At 31.8% G+C, this 26,203-nt stretch overlaps 2 protein-coding genes across 2 annotated transcripts in view; one reads left to right on the forward strand and one right to left on the reverse strand.

Annotated features, from left to right (window-relative positions):
• The window catches only part of LOTGIDRAFT_143667 (hypothetical protein), a gene marked incomplete at both ends in the record, with an annotated part of 56,819 nt that extends 34,590 nt beyond the window's left edge, over nucleotides 1-22,229 (forward strand). Inside the window, 36 exons of the mRNA XM_009054310.1 lie at nucleotides 229-318; nucleotides 680-890; nucleotides 1,053-1,218; nucleotides 1,622-1,844; nucleotides 2,225-2,327; nucleotides 2,789-2,920; nucleotides 3,694-3,873; nucleotides 4,421-4,508; nucleotides 4,758-4,881; nucleotides 5,549-5,687; nucleotides 6,055-6,132; nucleotides 6,768-6,878; nucleotides 7,659-7,784; nucleotides 8,302-8,400; nucleotides 8,725-8,833; nucleotides 9,485-9,593; nucleotides 10,370-10,592; nucleotides 11,016-11,145; nucleotides 11,494-11,690; nucleotides 12,028-12,184; nucleotides 12,657-12,848; nucleotides 13,320-13,426; nucleotides 13,746-13,834; nucleotides 13,981-14,074; nucleotides 15,400-15,594; nucleotides 16,172-16,240; nucleotides 16,566-16,668; nucleotides 16,996-17,063; nucleotides 17,997-18,217; nucleotides 18,427-18,522; nucleotides 19,039-19,203; nucleotides 19,606-19,807; nucleotides 20,526-20,714; nucleotides 20,888-20,933; nucleotides 21,468-21,552; nucleotides 22,025-22,229. Of these exons, the coding sequence (XP_009052558.1) occupies nucleotides 229-318; nucleotides 680-890; nucleotides 1,053-1,218; nucleotides 1,622-1,844; nucleotides 2,225-2,327; nucleotides 2,789-2,920; nucleotides 3,694-3,873; nucleotides 4,421-4,508; nucleotides 4,758-4,881; nucleotides 5,549-5,687; nucleotides 6,055-6,132; nucleotides 6,768-6,878; nucleotides 7,659-7,784; nucleotides 8,302-8,400; nucleotides 8,725-8,833; nucleotides 9,485-9,593; nucleotides 10,370-10,592; nucleotides 11,016-11,145; nucleotides 11,494-11,690; nucleotides 12,028-12,184; nucleotides 12,657-12,848; nucleotides 13,320-13,426; nucleotides 13,746-13,834; nucleotides 13,981-14,074; nucleotides 15,400-15,594; nucleotides 16,172-16,240; nucleotides 16,566-16,668; nucleotides 16,996-17,063; nucleotides 17,997-18,217; nucleotides 18,427-18,522; nucleotides 19,039-19,203; nucleotides 19,606-19,807; nucleotides 20,526-20,714; nucleotides 20,888-20,933; nucleotides 21,468-21,552; nucleotides 22,025-22,229 (4,921 nt within the window). The remainder of the gene's footprint in view (nucleotides 1-228; nucleotides 319-679; nucleotides 891-1,052; nucleotides 1,219-1,621; nucleotides 1,845-2,224; nucleotides 2,328-2,788; nucleotides 2,921-3,693; nucleotides 3,874-4,420; nucleotides 4,509-4,757; nucleotides 4,882-5,548; nucleotides 5,688-6,054; nucleotides 6,133-6,767; nucleotides 6,879-7,658; nucleotides 7,785-8,301; nucleotides 8,401-8,724; nucleotides 8,834-9,484; nucleotides 9,594-10,369; nucleotides 10,593-11,015; nucleotides 11,146-11,493; nucleotides 11,691-12,027; nucleotides 12,185-12,656; nucleotides 12,849-13,319; nucleotides 13,427-13,745; nucleotides 13,835-13,980; nucleotides 14,075-15,399; nucleotides 15,595-16,171; nucleotides 16,241-16,565; nucleotides 16,669-16,995; nucleotides 17,064-17,996; nucleotides 18,218-18,426; nucleotides 18,523-19,038; nucleotides 19,204-19,605; nucleotides 19,808-20,525; nucleotides 20,715-20,887; nucleotides 20,934-21,467; nucleotides 21,553-22,024) is intronic.
• A 3,002-nt stretch (nucleotides 22,230-25,231) lies between these two features.
• Nucleotides 25,232-25,774, reverse strand: LOTGIDRAFT_143665 (hypothetical protein; the record flags this gene model as incomplete). The annotated part of the gene is made up of 1 exon (XM_009054311.1): nucleotides 25,232-25,774. A coding segment is annotated over one exon (543 nt), but the record flags the coding sequence as incomplete, so codon positions are not given.
• Between the last annotated feature and the right edge of the window lie 429 nt (nucleotides 25,775-26,203).

Genomic DNA, 26,203 nt, shown 5'->3' on the forward strand with positions numbered 1-26,203 from the left:
GATATTTACTCTGTTGAGTCGCAAATGGCTCTACAGACCAATTTTATTTAATAGTTATGGCAGCATAGATTAGTAGAAGTCACAGGGAACATTGCCGGAATAATATGATATTTATTAATCTCTAATTTGACATTTTCATAGATATTTTGAGTTAGGATAATGTCTTTATGGGAAGTCTCGAGGAGAGAGATGGAACATGGTAACTTATCATTCTATTTTTATCTTTAGAGAAGATGAGTGTACTGAAGGACATGAAATAATGTTAAAAACTAAAGAATGTTTATTGAAGGGTTTAGGAGATGAAGATATGATGTGCAGGTAAAATATTAATTAAACAATGAATGATGGACCCCCTGCAGTTATTGTGTCCTGGAAACATTAAGCATGGTGCCTAATGATAAATTTGGTACAAATGTACATCATTATATAACTGATGTGTAATTTGTGATTTGCGAATTTATTACATTGAAATTTTAACAAAAAAAATAAAATAGACCGAGTAAGCAAAATGACAAAATATACACTCATATGCATAGAGTAAGTTCCAGGGAAACTCAGAAAAATCCAACTTTCAAGTCTATATCTGATTTTCCTCCTTTAAATTTATAATTTCCATCTGCAAGTCACTGGATTCTATTTTGAATAGCCTACAATTGTTGTGTTTTTTATGTTTATTCAGACTTTTGGTGCAGAATTTTTGGAGTAGTGATACTCGTCTGCCAACTGGTACATTAGATAGAATGGTAGCTATGCTTGAAGCTATGTATTCACCATCTACAGAACAACAATATCTGAGCTATGCTACTAATTTGTTATTAGAAATGACTACTAAAAGCCCAGACTATCAACGTGAAATATTCGAACATCCTTTGTCAGAGTGTAGATTTCAGGTAGGCCTACTTTTTCAGTTAAAATTTGATAAAACATTGTATCTAATACAATCATGGTTACCATTCCTGAGTTTGATCCATACCATGGTTTGGTCAAAGATCAGACAGGATTCTCAGGAGCTTGTGTCTTGTCCGGGATAACATGTTATTGAATGTTTGCAGGAATTTTCTGTGAAATCGTCATGGAAACAGCGCCATGCTGCCATGACACCACTATTTGCTGCTACAATAAGTACAGTAAGTGAGAGTATGGAAGGTGTTGAGGATAGTTTAGATGGTGGTGTTAGAGCTACACAAGATGTTCAATTTACAGCTACACAGGATGCTGGTATGTATTACATTACATACATAAAACTACTGTGGCCAACTGGAACGCTTAGCACAATGACAGTTTCATGTGGTCCGAACAATGCTGAAGATCTCTTCTCTTTCAAGGAAGTGTAAAGAGGTTTTTTAAGCACTTTATGTGTATCAGGCACACCAATAGCATCAATTTGCTCCATAAAAGTTTTTTGTAAGATGTCTGTGGTTCTTGCAATTCCACTAAGACTAAGTATTTTATGACGTCATATCCATAAGAGTAGGCTAAAAAATTTCCCTTAATGCACACTGCATGGCATATCCCATCATTATCAGCTCAGTTAAAAGCAGACAAATAGGATGGAGAAGTTTCTTGTTGTAGCAACAGAATGCTGTGCAAGACAAGATGTCATCTGGAATATTTTTTTTAGGTTCTAATGCTCCATTTAATTGGTTAACTGGTAGTAGTTTAGATACTTATGGTGACTATGGTAGTATGAGTAGTAGCGAAACACCATCCTCATTATTATTTTCTGTTGGTACTTCTGGTAGTCAATCTACTAATAAACGCCAATCTAAAGCAGGATTTGGTTTACGACGGCAAACAATTGTTAAACAACTTGGACATGCGCCAAAATCAGAAGGTATGCTTAAGTGATAAAAAGTTTTTGACCAGCAAAACTAAGCACTTGTGTTTTGTTTTATTTACTTTTGGCAAAAATTTAATGATCTGCTATGAACACAACTTTTTGCAGTTGAAAGCGGATAAATTAAAGCTATCATGCTCTAATTATACTAAAATTGATCATTTAGGAAAAAATGAAGACTGTCTCTCATAGAATTACTAATATTTACTATTTTCACTTGTCATACTTGTTTATGGAAACTTCTAGAAGTAAATATCAGTAATCCAATGGGGAAGAAAAAGTCTTAATTTTTTTAACATAATTGAATCATGATAGCTTTAATAAATGAAATAGAATGTGTAATTGTTTAACTGGGTTTCATTTCATTCTATTGGTAGATTCAGGCAGTAAATCTGATACAGTGTGGAAATTACGACGAAGATTTCAAAAAGATAAAGATGATAGATTGTTTTTCATGAAAAAAAATGTTCGATTGCGTAAAAGGGAGGAGGTAAGTTAAGGCAATATATTCATAATACCTAACTTTGATCCATCAATGCTTTTGAGAAAAAAATTTATATATTTTATTTTGAGATATTTGAAACTATACTAGCAAGACCATTTTGTTTTTTCACTATTGTAAGGTGCCTTCACAACATATTATACAGTATTTGTCACCATCAGATGCTTATGGTTCCAAATAAGACTACAAGCTATAAGTTTCGAATGCAACTGCAACCACTTTCATTATTCACAACCAAAGTTGAGGGCTCATTTAAAATTAAATTCTTAAATCAGATGCCTCTATTTATGACCTTTTACTAGTGCTTTACGTAGGAGTTAAAATATTTTTTTTTAGACCTGTTTATGTTTTGGAACGTATCAGGATTTCATAAATGTGTCTGCTCTATATTAATTAAAGTTATGTTTTTTAAAATTGAAATTGACTATTGAATTGATTAATAATTTCAGGAAAGATTGATGGAACAGAAGTCTAGGCGTGAAAATCAAGTCACCATGTACAGAAAATACAGAACTGGGGATCTACCTGATATTCAGATTAAACATTCTTATATCATAGCTCCACTTCAAGCTTTAGCTCATGTAAGTTATATCATAGCTCCACTTCAAACTTTAGCTCATGTAAGTTATATCATAGCTCCACTTCAAGCTTTGGCTCATGTAAGTTATATCATAGCTCCACTTCAAGCTTTAGCTCATGTAAGTTATATCATAGCTCCACTTCAAGATTTAGCTCATGTAAATTATATCATAGCTCCACTTCAAGCTTTAGCTCATGTAAGTTATATCATAGCTCCACTTCAAACTTTAGCTCATGTAAGTTATATCATAGCTCCACTTCAAGCTTTGGCTCATGTAAGGTATATCATAGCTCCACTTCAAACTTTAGCTCATGTAAGTTATATCATATCTCCACTTCAAACTTCAGCTCATGTAAGTTATATCATAGCTCCACTTCAGACTTTAGCCCATGTAAGTTATATCATATCCCTACTGAAGGTTTAGCTTTTGTAATTTCAAGTTTGAGCTCAAATTCAATCATTCGTTTTTGGGCTTGTAAATTATATCATAGCCCATTTAAACTTTAACGCATGTATGTTCTATCATAGCTCAAGTTCAATATTTAACTTAATAGAATTATATAATATCCCATTTCAAGATTAAGCTTATGTTAGTTATATGATAGCTCTACACCAAGCTCATGTTATTTTATTATGGCAACAATGTTAGCTTTAGATAAAATTATATCATAGCTCCACCTCAAGCTGTAGCTCATGTTAGCTCCATATTTTATCAGTTTGGTTGATTTTGCTGACATCAAACTTGATGTATAGTTTATACCTCTTCCATTTCAGAGAGACAGTACTATAGCTAAGCTATTATTTAGCTCCTTATTTAAAGCTATTTATAAGAAAATGGATGAAGTAAAAACAGAAAGAGAAATGGAAGAGACTATAGAGTTGATTAATACTAGTGTTGAAACTATGTTTAATACAACTAGTCAATATTATCCTCCATTTCTTAGTTGTATTATGGTAAGAATAGATTTACTGGCTTTCTAATGATAAAACATCAATGATCTTTGGTCAAGTGGTCAATTTTATTTTTCTATGGTCTTATTCTCGAAAATTGAGAGGTTTTCATTGATCACTGATCACTAGTTGTGTATGTTTGCAAATTAGAATAGCGGTCATAAAATTTGAGTAACTCTCGTGCAACTGAGTTGCATTTGAAACTCATGGCTACTTTGATTATTTGCAACCCTACTTTTGCAACCCGACTTCTGCTTAACATTTTTACACAATCCATTGCATAATGAAGAATGTGGTTAAAGACGTTACCCAAAAACCATGACTAAGTTGCACATTTAGCATTGATTTCTGAATCATTTGTACAAACATATATATCTTTGATGTAAATATCACCTTTTTCCTAACTCAAAGTTTAATGTCACAAATGTAAAATGCAATTTTGAGTTATGGCCCTTTGGCTTGTGAAAGGCCTATGATCTTGTTGATAATTTGTTCTGCAAATTTTAATATTTATGTATGTATAGTGGTCTCTTTATATTTATTTTTCTAGGATATCGTATATGTTTTGAGGTCAAGACTAAAGATTAGTCCATCTAATTTAAGTACCTGTGCAATAGTTAGCAGTCTTCAGCCATTAGGTAAACATCTACATAATTATCTTACTGCACTTAATACATTTGTTAATGTCCTCTCCCTTTACACGTCATTATACTCTGTAATTGCAGGATTTTTGATGTTAGTAATGATTATTAATCAAATATAATTTGAAAAGCTGTGAACTTTTCATACATACTTTTTGTATTTACTGTACTTTTGGGTTGCCCGCTTGTGCACTACCAGGTTTTATTGAGCACAATGTTTCAACAATTTACTATTGTCGTCATCAGGTATAGTGGTATTAGAAGAACAATTGATACAGACCGACAGTACTGAACAGAGAGGTAATAAACGTAGAAAAACTGAGGGTACTACTGTTTCTACTGATGTTAATCTATGGATAGAAATGGCCAGGTATAACTATTAGAAATTGTTTACTTTGTTCATGATTATTTCTTGTATCAAAATTATATGCCTTCTTGGTGGCTGTTTGCTGCCATATTTTCTTTGCATCTTTATCTCATATAATGTTAATGAAGCCTGAAGGTTTCTTTCATTGCACCCTGCATGGCGTTGCCCGTCTTCATTAGCCCACATGGTGCAGAAAAGTAGGATGTTAAACTCCATTCATTTCATTTCATTTTATAAAATTCTAATGTAACATAATGAAAAATTGAAATTCTATGGCTCAGAAGTTCGCTTTTTTGTGTTTTTGCCCTTTTCTTCTTCAAAGACATTCCGTGACCTGCTCATTATCTGTCACTTAGCTACCGTGGTATTAGACACATTGATATTGGTGAGAAAGTCTAATTTATTGGATTTCGTACAAAACGGAACTCTGCTTTTGAAACAATACTTTTCATCGGTCAAAATAATTTTACAATTTCCAATCCAATCAAAGTTGACTTCACCAACAATTATGTATCAAATGCATCCATTGGTAAGTGACATGTAATGAACAGGTCGTGGGATTTCAAAGATGGGCGAAAGTAACAACAACTGTTAAAATAGTGCTCAATACATCAATTGCTTAGAAATATTATTCAAGTTTTATTTTAATATTACCAGTACTATTTTCTAGGTTATATAAGTCAGTAGAGAACTATGACGTGTTACACGGTATATTTAGTGGTAAAATAGATACTAAACCTATTACCCAGGAAGCAATGATGGCTGAATCTAAAGGTGACTACCAAACAGCCAATAAACTGTATGATGAGGTCAGTTCATTTTTAAGCTTTTTATGTTGAAAATGAACTAAAAAATTCTTTCCATTACTTGACCAAATTGTTCTCAGTATAGGTCCAAGAACTCGAATAAAAAAAAAAAAAGAAATCTGCATCCATATGTATCTGATCTTTTTATGCCATAGTGGACTTGGTTATATAATAACTGATGCCTGATGGGATTGAAGCACTTTTCAGCCTAAAAATTTTCACTAAGATTGTTGATTCAATTAGAAAGGGCATTTGTCTCAACCAGAGAGGAAAGTTCCACAGTATGCCCATACATTAGAAATCAACTACCAGTAGATTATCACCAAAATTTGACATGATGAATCCACCATATTTATTTTGAATATTACAGGCTCTCTCTATTCAAGACTGGGCAGGTGAAGATCCATTGGAAGCTGAAATTGATTTTTGGGATGACTCCAGAATGCAGGTAAATGAAAGTGAAACTTCAAATTGAATCATATTTGAATTTAAGATACATAATGTAGTATGTAATCGGGCAAGAAGCTGCATCTTGTCATTTTTTTTAGAATTTACACGTTACACTTACCCCAAAATGGCATGGTGTCTTCAGATGTGTGATCTTTCTCAAATATCTATTGTATTAATGTATTATTTAGATGGTGTAACTACATTTGGGCCTGTTATCCTCTTTATGACTGAATGCATCTTCACAATGTCGAGCTATTACAAACTTTGTCTAATACCTTGACTACAATGGCCACTTTCTTGAATCTCTGAATTCAGTCATTTGATTACTTAATAGGCCATTTAATTAAGCCAATCAATGGCCTCGATAGAAATGCTGTAAAGATTATGGCTTATTATTTACACTTTCTGTCGAGGACTGATTGGCTGTATTTGCCAATCCAACTAAATTGCTACATTTGCAAACTTTTGTGATACAAGGAAGATAGATGGCTATTGCAGTCAAGGTATTACATGTAAGTTCGCAATACCTTGACCATTGTAAAGATGGACTGAATGATGCAGAGAGTCTTCGTATTTGACAGAATGCATATTTATTATATTAATATTACTAATTAGCCTCTGTTATTGTGTCAGTGTTTAGATCACCTGACTCAATGGAAAGATTTAGAGACAGTATGTTTAACTGCTATAGATAATACTGAGCTACCTAATTTAGATAAAGTATGGGAAGACACATTATATCAGGTGAGAATTATACTTTAATTGTTTTGTTTGTAGACAAACATACAATAACAGTTGTCTGAAGATCGTACAGTGTGAAACTTTGAGAAACAACATATTTCAGTTTTAATACATATTACCGCAAACTAGGGCTGCAACGATTCACTGACGAATCGATGAACTGCAATTCTTTCTTTCTTATTGATGCATTGCATTTGATAAAAATAATACATTAATTCTTAGCCCCCTTTAATAACAAATGACACAGAATCCTTGTGTGTATAAGAAATTGTGTCATGTTTACATTTTCCAAGTCTGATTTTCACATCAAAATTTATTTCTGACTTTAAAAATTTGGATTTTTTTCACAATTCCTTACTTCTAAATGTTCTCAAGTACTTAATAGTGACAAACTTGGTAGTAAATTTATAAATTTCTACTATTTCTTCTCTTTCCTTCTCTAATAAATGAATCGCAATAGTTATCGTAATAAATTGGATGAGTATCGTATAGTGTGTCGAATCGCAACTTCAAGAATCGTAGAAGCCCAACCTCTGAAACAGTAGGGCGGAAGCAAATGCTTACACTGTTTGCTGGAAAGAAGAAGATGAAAAACTGTAGAATTGGATTATATTTCACGCATGCGGCCATTTGCTATGAGTGGTTGAAAATCTAGTTGCTCTCCATAAACACATTCGCGAAGACTTGCCTTGGGTTGTAAAGTTCATTTAACAAAAATACTTCAGCCCTGCAAAATATTAGGCAAGAGCAACAGGTGTATATTTCAATATTTTGTGTTTTTAGGAACATTATTTACCATATATTATTAGAAGTAAATTAAAATTATTATTATTGGGTGGAGATCAGCAGAGTTTATTAACATTTGTTGATACATCCATGAAGACTACTGAATACAGAGCTGTCCTAGAGGTTAGTGTACTATTATATCATTTCTTGATTGGCAATTAAAAGCAGAGCTAAAGCAAAATAAAACCAAACAATGTAACCTGTTTTTAATTGAAAAGCTCTCCCAACATTAATGCCCCTAAGCACATGTCTTTAAAAAAACGTTATGATTTTGTCTTGAAATGTTGACATGAAAACCTACCGAACAAACTTCAGTAGGGACACAGGCTGAAATAGGTCAGTTGTCTGAAGATTGTGCAGGGTGTATAACTACATGTTTCAGGTTCTCTTTTAATATTTCTGAGCTGAAATTGAAATAAATAACCATATTCTGTGAATCAAATTAAATGATTGATATTTTTCGATGCCTATTATTGATTGCCATATCTAGATAAGAGAGTTATTTATCAAATGGGTGACAGAGGGCAAATGAGTATGCAATGCATTACAATGGTGTTATCAACTAGCACCAACAGACCCGCATATGAAAAGCAAAACGATTTTATCATAGACATAGAATTGTTTAATACTGTTTTTGTAGAGTCGATATAGTATGGAATTATCATTAATGTATTTATGGCAAGATAATTATGATAGAGCCAGACATTATGCTAATTTGGCATTACAGAAATTTTTACAGGTATAGTTAATTTTGCAGAATTTTTTTGATTTGTTTTATATTTTAACAGAAATGGGGGCATTTTGTGGCTCTTAGATTTAGTTATATTTAATATTTGCAAATCTGTTCAATAATTACTTGTGTTAAATATAAACCAATTAATATTATCAGTCGTTAGGTTTATTGGTTCTTAATCTTTCTGCACCATACAATGTTTAAGTCTTTCGTTTTGTGATCCAATCATATTGGTTATTTTAGTCAATTTTTTGAGAGGTGTAAATGTTTTTTTTTAAATGATATTTAAATTTATTTATTGGTTAATCTTATTTTTTGGCAAATGTTTAGGATTGGAGTAGTACAGATACATTAATAGTAGCTAGTAGAACATCACAACTACAAACTCTACAACCATTAGTAGAACTTCATGAATTTCTTACTTATATATCAAATGAAAGTAAGTTAAAATTTGATTGTATATAGCTTAAAACTGCCATTTTGAAATACATGTATATTTGAGTGGTCTCGATAGATACTTTGTGCTTGAGCTACAGTTAGTAGGAAAATCATGTATTTTCATCTTGTTCATGGTAATATGGGCAATATGGAGGCATTTTTAACAAATATGCACTAACATATGGAATGCTAAAACGGAAAAAAATCCAAGATGAAAAAAATCACATATCAAGAAGTTTTAATTTTATACCAAGAAACTCGGGTATTTATATTTACTCCCCAAAATATTATGTTGCAAGATATTTAAGGTCCAAGATTCATGTGATATGTGATTTTTTTATGTTGGATTTTTTCCGTTTTGGCATTCCATACTAACAAGTTTTGATCTGTTTCCTCGAGAACCTTGGGCTGGTAATTAAACACACTGCAACTTTAAGTTAAATGCATAATACTAAAAAGACTGGTTGATCCCATTGCAGTGACTTTATTGATTACTATATATTTGTGTGTATAGTGCGCATATTTTTACCACATAAAGGGTTGGAAATTTTTGCCCAGAGGTTCCCTACATCAGCCTATTGACTGATTGGAATTCTTGTTAAAATGTTAAAAAGTGTCATGGATAAAATGGAAGAATTTCACATCATTTCAGATGATATTACCCACACAACTGCTAATCAGTTATTAAAATCATGGCAGAAACGACAACCACATAAATTATTAGATCCAGTTAATATCTGGGATGATGTTATATCACAAAGGTAACAACCGTGGCTTTTTCCAAGTCTCTGTATTTTAACTTGGTTATTTTAATTCTTAATTGCTTCTAGTTGATGTAAAATGACATTATGCTCGTTTAATGGTAGCTTTGGGAGATCCAAAATTTCACGCTTTGATAATGGGTTTTAACGATCTAACAATGAACGACAAAACCATTGAAATTATGAGTTTACACGAGCTAAAACTTGAACACTTTTTCAAGAACAAGGGCAATAACTCATATTCAATATTATTCAGTGTTGTGCTAAAGAGTTCAAAAGAAGTGTATGACTGAAGGTTGAATATTTCATACTGGTGATTGTTACTGTACTGCTAAATATTTTTATTCAAAATCAAGTGGGCGTATATTACCTTGCCTGGCAAGCTATCTTTTCAGCTTTTGATTGCTTGTCTGTTAACACAAAAACAAATCCACATTGAACTTTAACCTTTATTTTGCTGCTAAAAGTAAAATGGCTACTATCACAATGTTAGTAATTTTGTATGTATGATTGGAAGAGCTCATTTGTAAAATTATGGTTTCATTAACTTTGCCATGTTCAATGTGGTATCAAGAGTGCTTAAAAGGATGGTAAAGATGTTTTCTTATTTTTTAAGTGTATTGGGGACCTTTACCATAATAATGAAATGTTTAGTCTTAATGCAATTTCAAGAACCACAGGCTTCTGATTGAAAATTGGAATGATGCACATGGATGCTCTCAGAGCCCCCAATGCACATTAGAAAGTCAAGAAAATCTCTGTACAGTCCCTTTAAGTATTTTATATGCCTTATCAATTAATAATTTGCTTTGTTTCAGAAATGTTTATTTAGACCACATCAGCCAGTGTTTAGCTGGCAAGAATAAAGAATCACAAGAGATGGATGAAGGAGACATGTTTCACCAGTCTAAATTAAGATTATATTTAGCAATGGCTGAAAGCTGTAAAGAACAGAACAATATAGCTCTAACATTACGTATATTGAAGAAAACAAACTCTGTAAGATATTGATAGTCCTTAATTCAATTTGTGCCTGGATTCCATATGTGGTTCTTTTGGAGTCAGAGTGGCCTACATTATGTGTAGGTTTCTAGGGATTGATTGACAAATTAATGTACCTGGAGTGGAATAAGGCATTCTGATTAGATGAAGATATAGGCCCATCTTCAGGTTGCTTAAGTCAAAGATTCCTCACCAAATGAGAATTTAAAGAAAGACTTCCACTGTTCTCGTTAATTCATTTAATAGTGTGAGCAATTGCATACTTTTATTTGCTCAATTTGATGCAGAAATGTAGAATGCGGAAATAGATGCTACATGTACCTCTTCAACTTTCCAACAGGAGAGGCTAGGTCATTCCAAAAAATAAAGCATGTAAACAAAATAGCAAACTGATTATAACTGATTTGATATTTTATTCAGGCTATTAAATCAGTTGATAATGAAGAATTGAAAGTAGAATGGAGTCAACTCTATGCTAGTACCCACCAGAAGAAGATTATTAGTAATGATTGGTCTGAAGATGGTATCAATGGTTTACTAACTACCATAGGTCAACTTGGTATGTTATTTCATCCCCATTTGTTGATTCTATTTTATTTTTGACTATAATTACCATGGGAATATTCCAAATCAGTCCTGTCAGTGCTGCAAGCGTCGTTCGGATGGGACAATAATCCGAGGTCCCATGTGCTACAGACTGTTAAAGATCCTTCGAGATTCAAGGAAATCGAAAAAGAGCAGGCTAATGCCGCTGTCCTGTCAAAATTTCCCTCATCGCACCCTGCATGGCGTTGCCCGTCTTCATTAGCCCACATGGTGCAGAAAAGTAGGATGTAAAACTCCATTCATTTCATTTCATTTCATTTGACTTATTTTTGCTTATTTCTAATATTTGAAGGTAAATTCAATGACAGTGATGTATTGAAAAGTAAACCAGATTTATACAGACGTCATCATGTCCTAACAGCTACATCATATGAATTACTAGCTGAATCATGTCTAGCTGCAGAATTACCACAAAGTTTATCATCTAAGACTTGTGATAAATTAAAAAATCTTCTCAAAACAGACAATTTGGACAAAACACAGGTAAATGTGAAACATCAAAAGTTTAACAAGCTTATGGTACATAATTGTGTTGCTAAGCAACAACTGATTATTCTTGGTTCTGTTTAAAACCTTTTTGTTCTTTTTTTGTTGTTTTCTGCTCATATGATCTTTGAGGTTACTGAAGGGAAGTCAAAACGTTTTAAGAAAACTTTTCTGTTTTACAAAAAACAGTCATCTGAACTCGGACTTGATATGTGATCTCGTCAGTACCTTTTAGGGCTATTACATACCAAATTATGATCTAACTAACCAAACACTGTTTGATTTAAATGACATCTGCGCTAGTGATGTCATGATCTGTTTTATTTTAATTTTCTTGTAGATTGTTAGTGATTTGCTCCAGAAATCACACCAAGAACTAAAATCTGCTATATCAGATAGTGTTGTAACAAGGTCAAGGTCAGAATCCTTCACAGAAGCAGACGCACAAATAGCTCTTAGTAAATTCTGTGATAAATTTCTTAGAATGAAAGAAAATGGTAAGAATAATTGTTATATTTTTTCTTTTTTTTGCATGTGAACTTAAAAGATAGTATCATATTTTAAGCTCAGTTATTGAGACCAGTGAAAAAGTGCTTCTGAAAAAGGAAATGAAATTGTAGTCTTGATTAGATGGAAGTAAATGGCCTTTTGAATTTGTATTCCCTTTTCCCTTGTAAATCAGGCCAGCTAGAGTGGCTATGGCTGGTTCTTGGCTATGGCTGCTTAATCTGTTGGTGGACAAGACTGTCCCTTAGGCCTTCTTTCAACACAACACCTCATCAAATATAAACTCTACTACAATGATTACTGCGGGACATGTTTATCCCTGTGGAAACTTTGTGATTGGGTTTGCCAACTTGAAATTCCTTTCAAAGAGACTCCATTTCTAATAATGTTCTGATGATAGACTTAGGATTTAATAATGCATTGGAATTGTTCCTTTATGCCTCACTTGATTGTATTTTCCAGAAGAAGAACATATCAAAGAGAAAGTAATAGAAAATTATGGTGAAACAATTATAATATGTTTATTAAAAGCTATGAAACTAGGTTCTATGGAAGCTATAGAGAGATTTCCCCGTTTATTACAATTCGTTGAGCTATACCCTGATACAATGCCTACTTTTATCAAAATGGTGAGTGAAAACCGCCTTTTCCCTTGTGAAATAGAAATTTCATCTTGAGCAAGGGAGTTCTGAATGGTTGAATACTACAGTGCTACAGACTATGCTAAAGAATATACTACAGACTGTGCTTCAGACTGTGCTTCAGACTGTGCTACAGACTATGCTTCAGACTGTGCTACAGACTATGCTTCAGACTGTGCTTCAGACTGTGCTACAGACTATGCCATAGACTATGCTACAGACTGTGCTACAGACTGTGTTACAGACTTTGCTTCAGACTGTGCTTCAGACTGTGCTTCAGACTGTGTTACAGACTGTGTTACAGACCATGCTACAGACTATGCCATAGACTGCTACAGACTGCGCTACAGACTATGCTTCAGACTGTGCTAAAGACTATACTAAAGACTGTGCTATCTCTCTGCTATGCAAAAGACACAAAGGCGAGCATAAGATAAAATTTCAATGCATTGCCTGCTCTATATATAGGCTAGAGAAGTACCAGTATGGATGTTTTTATTATGGATTAATCAGATGATGGCATTAATAGATAAAACAGAATCACCAGCTGTTCAACCAATCTTATTACAAATAGGTACAGAATATCCACAGGTAGGATTTTGATTTCATTTCCAATGATAAGAATATTGCATTGTGCAACCACAAGTCTAGTCTCGAAAGGAAATCCAGTTTGAAATGTATACCAAAGCGTACGGTTCAAGGTGGCTATAGAAGGCCAGTTTGCCCAAAATGTAGTGCTGATTTTGAAAGTGTTTCCAACTTCATGGTGTTCACCGTGGCAAACACAGATGCAGTACCTGCAGGACACTAAGGATACACCTAGCATTACTGCCTTTTGTCTTGCCCTTGATAGATACCTATTGACTAAGGTAATTTTGATGTTCATTCATATATTAATATTTTGTTGTAGGCCATTGCATACCCATTCCGTATCAGTTGTGAAGGATTCGAATTTGAAGATTCGGCACAAGGCAAGAAAAATAAGGAAGCAGTTAAAAAGTAAGTGCCTGGAATAGCCTTAAAAAGGCTTATTTTACCATATTGTCAGAAGCCAGGGGTTAGTTAAGATGCTTATTCATCTCAATCAAATCAATATGTTTTCAGGCATTTAAGTCAGATGATTTTGTGATTTTTCTGATTTTTAGGTTGGCATCAATACTAACTGAAGATAAAGTACCATTAGTCAATAAATTTATTAGTGCCTTAGATCAATTTGGTCAGCCTGAAATGTTATTTAAGGTAAGAAAGTAACTGTTGATATAAACTAAACGTTACATAGTAAATTTATAATAGTTATAAGATTATGTTATATAGATCTTAATTAGAGCATTGTACTGTTGATATAAAGAAGATGCTACATTGTAAAAATTATAATAAATATATAAGATTATGTTTTATAAATATAGGATTGGATTGTTGATATAAAGAAGATGCTACAGTGTAAAAATTATAATAAATATATAAGATTATGTTTTATAAATATAGGATTGGATTGTTGATATAAAGAAGATGTTACATTGTAAAAATTATAATAAATATATAAGATTATGTTTTATAAATATAGGATTGGATTGTTGATATAAGAAGATGCTACAGTATAAAAATTCTAATAAATATATAAGATTATGTTTTATAAATATAGGATTGGATTGTTGATATAAAGAAGATGCTACAGTGTAAAAATAATAATAAATATATAAGATTATGTTTTATAAATATAGGATTGGATTGTTGATATAAGAAGATGCTACAGTGTAAAAATAATAATAAATATATAAGATTATGTTTTATAAATATAGGATTGGATTGTTGATATAAGAAGATGCTACAGTGTAAAAATAATAATAAATATATAAGATTATGTTTTATAAATATAGGATTGGATTGTTGATATAAGAAGATGCTACAGTGTAAAAATTCTAGTAAATATATAAGATTATGTTTTATAAATATAGGATTGGATTGTTGATATAAGAAGATGCTACAGTGTAAAAATAATAATAAATATATAAGATTATGTTTTATAAATATAGGATTGGATTGTTGATATAAGAAGATGCTACAGTGTAAAAATTCTAGTAAATATATAAGATTATGTTTTATAAATATAGGATTGGATTGTTGATATAAGAAGATGCTACAGTGTAAAAATAATAATAAATATATAAGATTATGTTTTATAAATATAGGATTGGATTGTTGATATAAGAAGATGCTACAGTGTAAAAATTCTAATAAATATATAAGATTGTGTTTTATAAATATAGGATTGGATTGTTGATATAAAGAAGATGCTACAGTGTAAAAATTATAATAAAAATATAAGATTATGTTTTATGAATATAGGATTGGATTGTTGATATAAAGAAGATGCTACAGTGTAAAAATTCTAATAAATATTAATTATAGGACTGTTGATATAAAGAAGATGTTACATTGTAAATATTATAATAAATATAAGTTTATGTTATATAAATATAGGATTGTACGGTTGATATAAAGAAGATGCTACAGTGTAAATATTATAATAAATATAAGATTATGTATATAAATATTAATTATAGGATTGGACTGATGATATAAAGAAGATGTTACAAAGTAAAAATCGTAATAAATCAAAGATAATGGAGAAATATAAAGAGATTTATAATATGTTGATAGAATATAAAGAAACACAAGACACTTCTTCAACACAACTCTCATACATGACTCAAACTACAAATGTTGGTATGGGTGAATACAGGAAAAAATTTGCTGATGTGAGTATGCTTTGTGGCATTTTGCTTTTTTTGGATTTTTTAAATCAGTTTTGAATAAGTCAACATTTCTTGATACAGGAAGATGGTGGTGTGGTCATTTAAGACAAATACATACAACCTTCAATTTAACCAATTACCAATCATTAATGTGATTAGTTATAGGTGTTATAAAAGATACTCTCCTATAGAAGCACTGGCCTAGGTCACAAGTAGAAACTATAGATTTCAAAATGAAAACTATTTTAATTCAAACAGAATATGTTTTACTGAAGATTATTCATAGATTATTACTTCTGGAGAGATTACAAGAAAAAATATATTCAACTTGTATTCCAATGCAACTGTTTCAGGGAGTTGATGAAAGGGGTTCTAGTCTACCATGAACTAATACATTACTAAAGTTTTGTGTTTTGATGGATAAAGATTTGAATTTTAAACATTATCACAATGACTGAGGTGTTTTACTCACTAGCTGTGCATATATTAATGTTGGTCAAACTAGCAAGGGGGCCAATAGGAATTCATTTCATTTAGGGCTGTTGCTTTTAAGTTACCCTTATTATTGCTTTTATTGCAGACATTTAAGAAGGATTTTGATATTGCTTTTGGTAAAAATGGAGAAAAGTTGGCCAGCATGTCTATAAAGGTAATAACACAATTGTTTTATTGAAACTGATCACGAGCAATCAGCATTATAAATGTTTGTTGCAAATTTACCATCATGGCCAAGACTTCTGCTATCTGTAGTTCTAGATGTCAACCAAATGCACTATTTGTTGGAAGATCAATCGTTTTGCTTTTTTCAATATCTTTGATTGATTAATGTAAATTTCTGTATGATGACAACAGGAATCGGCAGAAAAAGACATAAACCACTTAAATATGCTAAAAATTATCCAAAATTTTATTGTGCTTTTCAGGATTTTGTAAATCATCATGTAAAATTAAATGGTGAATTTGATAAACATAAGAAAGGTCGTGGAAAGCTAGTGCCACCATTGTCATTACATGAATATTGTCAATGGCTGGCAGATTTCAATCCTAACAGAGATAGCAGAGAGCTAGAAATTCCAGGTAGGTACTCTCTACAAGATGCAAAGCGCATGCAGTTATTCCAAATTCATTTAGTTAAATTGTTTGATATTGCCATATTTGGCTAATTAGCTGGCTAACCTAATTTTGTAGTACTGCTACCGGTAATTCATAAAGAGTTTATTTTGCATTTGTACATTTTTTGAATTAGACTAAAGATGCATTATTAATTTACTATCCAAATATCTATGTTATGGTATCAGCAAATGGATACCAAGTTACTATAAAGGATTTTATTGTTGATATTAATATTCCAAAATTTCTTAGAAAATTTGCAGAAAGTGTAAGTATATACATGTGTTTTTACAGGACAATATGATGGATTAAGTAAACCATTACCAGAATATCATGTTAAAGTTGCTGGCTTTGATGAAAGGGTAATTATGTTCTTTATATGTTTTATTTTTAGTATTACTTATGCATCTGTTGCTTGACATTTAAACCACAATATAGGATCACAATATTTTTGGCATTTATATATTCATTATCAAAACCACAATATTTCTTATGTGTTACATGTATGATCACAGTATTTCTTTTAAATATTTTCTTATGTTTTACATGTATGATCACAAAATGTCTTTTGTGTTACATGTATGTTTCTGATCACAATATTTCTTTTGTGTTATATGTATGTAAATGATCACAATATTTCTTATGTGTTAGTTACATATATGATCACAATATTATTTTGTGTTACACATATGTTTATGATCACAATATTTCTTTTGTGTTACATATATATACATGATCACAATATTTCTTATGCATTAGTTACATGTATGATCACAATATTACTTTTGTGTTACACATATGTTTATGATCACAATATTTCTTTTGTGTTACATATACATGATCACAATATTTCTTAAGTGTAAGTAAGATGTATGATCACAATATTTCTTTTGTGTGACATGTCTGTTCATGATCACAATATTTCTTATGTGTTAGTTACATGTATGATCACAATATTTCTTATGTGGTATGTTCACAATATTATGTGCTATTTTGTATGTGAATACATGTATCATATGCACAGTAAGTATGTGCGTAATATGTCTTATGTGTTAAATGTATGTTCAACTTTTTATTTTCAAATTTCTTGTTTTTGTCAATATAGTGTCGGCAACTTCTGAAGGCCACATATTCTCAAAACGATCTTAGCGCTAGGATGTCCTAGACACAGTGTAAGATGTTAAGGCCCTAGGACATTCTAGCGCTAATATCGTTTCGAAAATACGCGGCCTGATTTTTAGTTTGATTAAGACAAAAGACTATCCCATTCAATATTTTATTTTATTACCTTGTAGGTATTGGTAATGTCATCACTACGACGACCTAAAAGAATAACAATACGTGGTAATGATGAGAAAGATTATCATTATCTAGTAAAGGGTGGAGAAGATTTAAGACAAGATGCCAGGATTGAACAGTTATTTGTCATCATGAATAAAGTTTTTGATAAAGATCCTGTGTGCAGACATAGAAAATTACATTTAAAAACATATCAAGTTATACCAATGACACCCAGGTAGGTACTTAGATGGCAAGAATAAGTAGGCTTAGGAATCTATACTTTCTACAGTAATTTTTTTTATGTATTTTAACTTGTATATGTTCATATGATACATTTTTATCATCAGATATATTGTGCAGGGGGGTATGGGCCATTAACACATAAAAGTTTGATACATGCAAAAGGCATCTAATGGATAATATGTATCTTTAATGTGTTTGTAGAGTTGGTTTAATAGAATGGATGAACAATACTACTCCATTGAAAGATTTTGTATATGGAGCATTAACTGAACAAGAACGCAAATATATATTAGGAGAGTGAGTATCTGTCTATATTTTTGAAATGGACCAAAAGCTCTCTCACTTATTATCATGACTGGTTTCAATTACATATTGCCCAATGATTTCATACAACCCAAGGTTGTAGCTATGGTGGTCGGCAGTGGTAGACAATAGCCAACAGCCAGCTTAACCAGACAGCGCATGACCAAATTTTGGATATGTTATGAGCCCCAGCTGAATATTTTTTAGCTACAACCTTGACACCTCTGAATAACTGAACAAATGCTCGTATGTAAACAATTCATTAGATAAACTAGAGCAGTCTATGAATTACTATTACCATAATTATTTGGTAATTACTTGAACGTTGTTGGATTCACAGTTATTTATGTGATATACATTACTGTCTTTAGGAACAAAAAGTATTTTTAAGCCGATAATTATATAATGATCCAGCTAGTATAAAAATGCCTTATTACAGACAGTTCAGACAAAACTTAATCCATCAAGTGTGAATTGATCAAATGTTATTTCAATATGATTATTTTCCAGTCAAGGGCCAGGTAAACAACATGAAAATTGGACGTATAAGTATTTTGATGCTAAGAAAAGATGTATTAAGTCTATGTATCAGAAAGTATATCAGAACTACTCTAGAGCTGAAACTATTAAAGATTTTAGAATGAAAGAAAATAAAGTACCCTGGGATCTCTTCAGGTTTGTTCTTTTTTATTTTATGCAAGTACACAACTGAATGTTGCAAAGACTAAAGGACCAGCTGAAAGACATGGTCCTCTTGACCAAAGTTATATTTGTAAAATATGGATGTTTCTGTTATCTACACCACTCTACACTTTACTTTACTTTACTTTACTTTACTTTACTTTACTTTACTTTACTTTACTTTACTTTACTTTACTTTACTTTACTTTACTTTACTTTACTTTACTTTACTTTACTTTACTTTACTTTTACTTTTACTTTTACTTTTACTTTTTACTTTTACTTTTACTTTTTACTTTTTACTTTTACTTTTTACTTTTTACTTTTTACTTTTACTTTTTACTTTTTACTTTTACTTTACACTTAACTTTACACTTAACTTTACTTTACTTTCAGACGAGCATTCCATCAAATGAGTACATCACCAGAAGCCTTTCATGTATTACGGTGTGAATTAGTAGTAACTCATGCTACTATATCAATCTGTCAATATTTCCTTGGTATAGGTGATAGACATTTATCTAATTTTATGATCAATTTGAAGACTGGAGGAATGGTGGGTATTGATTTTGGTCATAATTTTGGATCAGCTACACAGGTAATTAATGGAAATATTTAATGTATTTGTCTTAAATTCCCTCAGGATTTTTACGAATGCACCCATGATCATGCTAAATAGAGTAGAACATTACCACAGAATGAATTGATTAAAACCAATAGGACACAAAACTTAAAGGGCCAGGTGCTTCATTATTTTTTGACCAGTCACACCTTAGTCTCAGAAATGGGAATTTTTGAGCGAAGCCAATCAGTGTTCACAGCTCACGGTCGAAATTTGAGTCTTCAAATCCATGTGTGTCCAGAATTATCTGAGTTTGAATGTTAAAATGACGACTCGTAAATTTAAGATACTCTGTAATATATAGAAAAGACATATATATTGCAAAAGTGAGTAAAATTCCTAATACTTCAGAAGACTATATATTCAAGACTCAAATTAATCCTCCAAAATGGTGCACCTGTCCCTTTAATATGTTTTTCAGAAGATGAGTTTCTTTTACTGTATAAACAAATAGGAAATGAGGAATGGAGCAATAGCAAAATGCAAAGTAGAGTAATATGACAGCCTCTTTTGGTTTTGCTATTCAACATTCATTGGTTATTTAAAGATAACGCCATTAGAACAGGACTGTAGTAGAAACTTGTTAGATTACAAATACACAAAGAATATCAAGATAAAAAAACAAATTTTGATGGGTTCTTATCCAAATAATCAGTAAAGTTTCTGTTTAAAAGGCAACATATTTTTCTTGTAGTTTTTACCAGTACCAGAGTTGATGCCATTTAGATTGACACGTCAGATTATCAACCTAACTCTACCATTAGGGATTAAAGGATTACTAGAAAATACCATGATACATACTACTAGAGCTCTACGACAAGATTATGATCTACTAGTTAATACTATGGATGTCTTTGTTAAAGAACCTTCTGTAGACTGGCTGGTAAGTACAGTCAGTCAATTTTTTGTATGAAATTTCGGACTATTTGGGGATGGATATAAGTTATACCAAGTTATTCCATCATGAATTACTTATTCATACATCAGTGTTCAAAATTCTGTAGTATCAAAAGTTTTGTTTATAGAAGTCAATGTGGAATATTTTTCTTTCTTTAGAATTTTGCTGAAAAACAAAGAAATGAAATGTTAATGACAGCTGATGGTAAGAAATTTTACTTCAAAACTATGTAATATTAAAAAAGATGTAATACTGAAATATTAGTACATAAAAAAAAAAATAAAGGTTTGAAAAATCTTTACCTGGATGAAAAGTTTTTGTAATTTTCATTTAATAAAAAATATACACTTCTCTCTGAAAATTTTTTACAGAAAAAGAAAAAAAATTCAAAAACATAAATTGTGCCTGTGCTGGCAAAGTCATTCTAAGATTTCTCGGTTTCCCCTTGTCAGTGATGCAGGTCTAGTCATTCGGATGAGACAATAAACTGAGGCCCCCGTGTGCCACAGGCTGTGCACATTTTGGAAATCGAAAGAGCAGGCTAATGCCCTTGTCCTGGCAAAATTTCCCTCATTGCACCTTGCATGGTGTTTCCCGTCTTCATTAGCCCACATGGTGTAAAAAAAAATGGACATAGATTTCTATTTTGATTGATATAAACTAAAACATAAAATTGCTTTACCAACTGTTTGACAGTTAATGATGATTGTTTTACAGCAAGAGATGATGATGATGAAGATGAAGAATCAACCTGGTATCCCAAACAAAAATTACAATATGCACTGAGAAAATTTAAAGGAGACAATCCCTGTCATATAACAAAGTAATATATATTTCATATTCTTTATTAGCAGTAATATTTTAACATTAATATTCAGACCTTCATTTCATAAAAAGATTAAGCCTGTTTGCTAAATATATCCATATCAAAATATTGACATCTGTTATAAATTGTAACCACTTTATTTGAAGACAAGCTGTAGGTTAGTCAACTTGAGCAGTGAAATTACATGGCTGCTTATGTCAAGGAAATGTTATTTGTGGATTTTAAGCTTTGTCTGTTGATCTTAAATAAGTCCTTTATCCTCATTATTCCAGTCGACTAAAAGGTCATTGCCAGAGGTTTGTCCAAGGATCAGCTGGTACACAGCTGAAGGTGTTATTCTTGTAAAATATCATTGTGTCCTTCAATTTCTTTAGCTCAGTGCAAACAGTCATAATTATTCAAGGGACATAAACTATTTTATACTTATTTTGTAACACCAAAAACATAGAAATTTAATTGATTATTTCAGGGATGAGTTATATTTGGGTCACAGTAGAAGTCCAGCTATTAAACATTTTGAGAAGTGTGTATTAGGAGATGCTAAGGACAATGTTCGTGCTACTTTACCTTCTACAGGACTAACAGTTGAACAACAAGTTGAAGCCTTAATAGATCAAGCTACTGATCCCAATATATTGGGTCGTGTTTGGCAAGGATGGGAGGCTTGGGTATAGATTTTAGTAACTAGTGCTATAGAAAAAAATTATAAAAACTACAATAAATTGATCTGCCATCCTTTAAGATAATCATTTGAGCAAGATTCATTCAAAAATTATCATTGTTTTGTTACTTTTGTTGAAAAAAAAAACCTTTGTAAGTTTGGAATGAGATCTGAACCATTTTTGTGCTATATTGGATAAAAGCTTTGAAAGTTTTGAATCATGCAAATCATCATTATTTTTGTTGTGTTATAATTGATCATCTCTTTGTAAGTTTAGAATAATAACTGAATCATGCAAACTTGATTATTTTTGTGTTATAATTGATCATCTCTTTGTAAGTTTAGAATAATAACTGAATCATGCAAACTTGATTATTTTTGTGTTATAATTGATCATCTCTTTGTAAGTTTAGAATAATAACTGAATCATGCAAACTTGATTATTTTTGTTGTGTTATAATTGATCATCTCTTTGTAAGTTTAGAATAATAACTGAATCATGCAAACTTGATTATTTTTGTGTTATAATTGATCATCTCTTTGTAAGTTTAGAATAATAAATGAATCATGCAAACTTGATTATTTTTGTGTTATATTTGATCATCTCTTTGTAAGTTTAGAATAATAACTGAATCATGCGAACTTGATTATTTTTGTGTTATCTTTGATCATCTCTTGGTAAGTTTAGAATAATAAATGAATCATGCGAACATGATTATTTTTGTTGTCTTTGATCATCTGTTTGTAAGTTTAAAATGATAACTGAATCATGCAAACATGATTATTGTTTTGTTATATTTTATAAATCCATGGTAATTAAAGAACGATAACTGAAATATGCAAGCATCATTATTGTCTTGCCAAATTTTGTTATATATTATTAAGTTTAAAATAAGAAATAAATCATGCAAACATCATTGTATGGATCATTGCTTAGAATAATTAGATCATGACAAAATCATAATTGGTTTGTTATATTTGATAATTTTTTGTAAGTTTTGAAAATAACTGAATCATGCCAACATGATTATTGTTTTGTTATATTTTATAAATACTTAGTTAAGTTTAGAACGAGAACTAAATATATTGTTTTGGATTAATCATGTCAGTATCATCATCATTATTTTGTTATATTTTTGTCTTTTTGTTAGTTAACAAACAGAACTGAATCATGCAGAATTTGGTTCAAACCTGCAATATCATTGTTTAGTTGTATTTGATAACTTCTTGTTATTCCATGTGTATTTAAAACTTTTTGAGATTTTGCATTTCTGAACAACAAGTTCGTATCTTGTAACACTTATACTTTTCATCACATAAATTAATATAAATTGCACAAGGTTTTTTGATTATTTTTTGGTGTGGTCTACACATTACTACTAACACTCAATCAAAAGTTGATATGGGCTCTTATGGGTTTATTAAAGTTGATCACCTTTCAAAAAATGATGCACCTTTCAATATGGATTGGCATTCATCCAAGCAATCAAGATGCATACAATTATCAATGTCCCTTAGGATACATGATGCAACCATCATTGTCACTCTAAATCCAGAACTCATCGTACTTACAAGCAACAATCATTCAGATGCATGGAACCATTATCATCAGATGCCTTGACACAATCATTGTCACATAAGATGCATTGACTCAATCATTGTCACTCAAGATGCATGGAACCATCATCATCACTCAGATGTCTTGACACAATCATTGTCACTCAAGATGTCTTGACACAATCATTGTCACTCAAGATGTCTTGACACAATCATTGTCACTCAAAATGCATGGAACCATCATTGTCACTCAGATGTCTTGACACAATCATTGTCACTCAAGATGCATGGAACCATCATTGTCACTCAAGATGCATGGAACCATCATTGAACCCTCATTGTTACTCACATGCATGAAACATCATTGACACAAATTGATCCATTAATGTTATCATGCATTTAACTATGAAACTCTTGTTTCAGATATGTAAAAACAACCCAAACATCTAAATGTTGACATGTATATTACAGAGAATTTAAATTAACATTATATATAAATAATATTTTGTACAATTCAATCACAGATAAACAAACAACAAAGCTACATAACTTGGAATTGTTTCTGTAAAAGCTCTCTGTGGTAAATTGGTAGCATTGTATTATGATTATACAACATGATATTCATACTTTTCATGATTAAAATGCTTGTTTGGACATGCACTTCATCATTATAGTATAATCATTCATCTGAGTTTTTAAATGAAAGCATACAATAATCAAAACAGTCTTAAAAAGATTACATTGTATTTCCATTGTACACATTGAAGGTTTGAAGTGGTAACAAAAACACCGTTAATGAACAGGTTGTATGGGTGGTAAAACCATACGCTTCTCTGATCCAGGACGGTAACGTTTAGAATTCTGAGAATCAGGTCTAGTGGTTGACGGTGGTCTGGGGGCATTTAGTGCTGAAGAATTATTGGATTTCATTAGGTCATCAGGAAATTCTAGAGGGTTCACTACAGTTTTAAATTTATGAGAGGGGTCAAGATTGCCCTTATGTAATTCTGCAGCAGAATCAAGATCTGATAGATCTGAAGTTGAGATGTTACTGGCACTAGAGTCTGGAGAATCCATTCGAATTGGACCCTTACGACCTGTATTTTTGGCAGGAGCTGATAGAGCTCTTTGATCATCACCAAGACCAATTTGGTTTCCCGCTGACTGAGGTGCTGTTCTTGGACAACTTTCAAGAAGTTTTTCATATAATGGTGGAATATAGCCTGCTACCACGCCTTTTGCAGCACTTAATCTTAACTTAAAGGATTCTTCTTCCACAATGCCAGAGGGTGCTCGAATGGACAGGCTCTCACTCATACTCGGTCGTGACCATGTTCTAGTCAGGATGTTGGTGGTGTTATTTGGTGTTGGAAAATGATCAACAGCTTCAACCTTAGATGGTGATTCAAGTTGATTCTCTGTAGTGGGTGATGGTGGACCAATACCTAAGTAATCCATAACCAACTTTCGAAGCTGAATATAAGCTTCTTGTATATCATTAGAGTTAACCATCATGTCAAAGAATCCAGGATGATCTTGATTATAACTACTGTATGTCTCGGCTGTTTTCACAATTTCTAGAATTTCTTCATCAGTAAAAATACCACGATCACGTAAACGTCTCTCATGACTTTCTTTGTCCAGTGGCATTATCAGAACATATCGAGGTTCAAAATGGGTATTTTTCAAAGTGAGGACGCCTTCCAATTCCATGTGAACCACACAAGCCAGGCCATCTTTGGCAACGCTTTGTATGGAATCCATTTGTAAGCCGTACCATGAACCATGATGTTGACAGGTTTGAAGAAATTTACCCATTTTGATGTCATCTTCAAACTTTTCTAAAGATACAAAGTGGTAATCAAATCCATTCTCTTCTCCAGTGTAAGGACTCCTTGTTGTATGTGACACACCAAAACCAAAGAAATCTGAGAACTCTTCCACCAACTTCAATCCTAAATCTTTCTTTCCAGAACCTTGTGGACCCACTAAAACTAACATTGGATATGGTGTATCTGATGATGGTAGGGTACTGAAATGTAAAAAAAAGATTACACAAAACATTAAAAAAAAACAGTTTCAAATTTTATGCTTAGCTTTCAGGTGAATATTATAATATGAATCGAATTCATTTTATGCCTTGCTCATGCCAAAATTCCTAATGAAGGTATTGAAATTCAGTTATCCTGATAGGGACATATATCTAAATGTCCACAAAAGACCATCAAATGTGCTCGAATCTTTGGTCTATAACCATCTGAAAATGTCTCGCTAAAATTGCTAAATACCTGTCATGAATCTGTGCTGGTTGAAGGAAAGAGTAAACCACATGCATGATGTGATCTCTAGCAGCAACAACTTCAGCTGGTGGATCAAACATATTTCTGGCTGCTAACTTTTCTTCAGCATCAACTTTATGCTTATCTAATT

Source organism: Lottia gigantea (assembly GCF_000327385.1).
Source record: "Lottia gigantea unplaced genomic scaffold LOTGIsca_212, whole genome shotgun sequence".
Taxonomy (NCBI): Eukaryota; Metazoa; Mollusca; class Gastropoda; family Lottiidae; genus Lottia; species Lottia gigantea.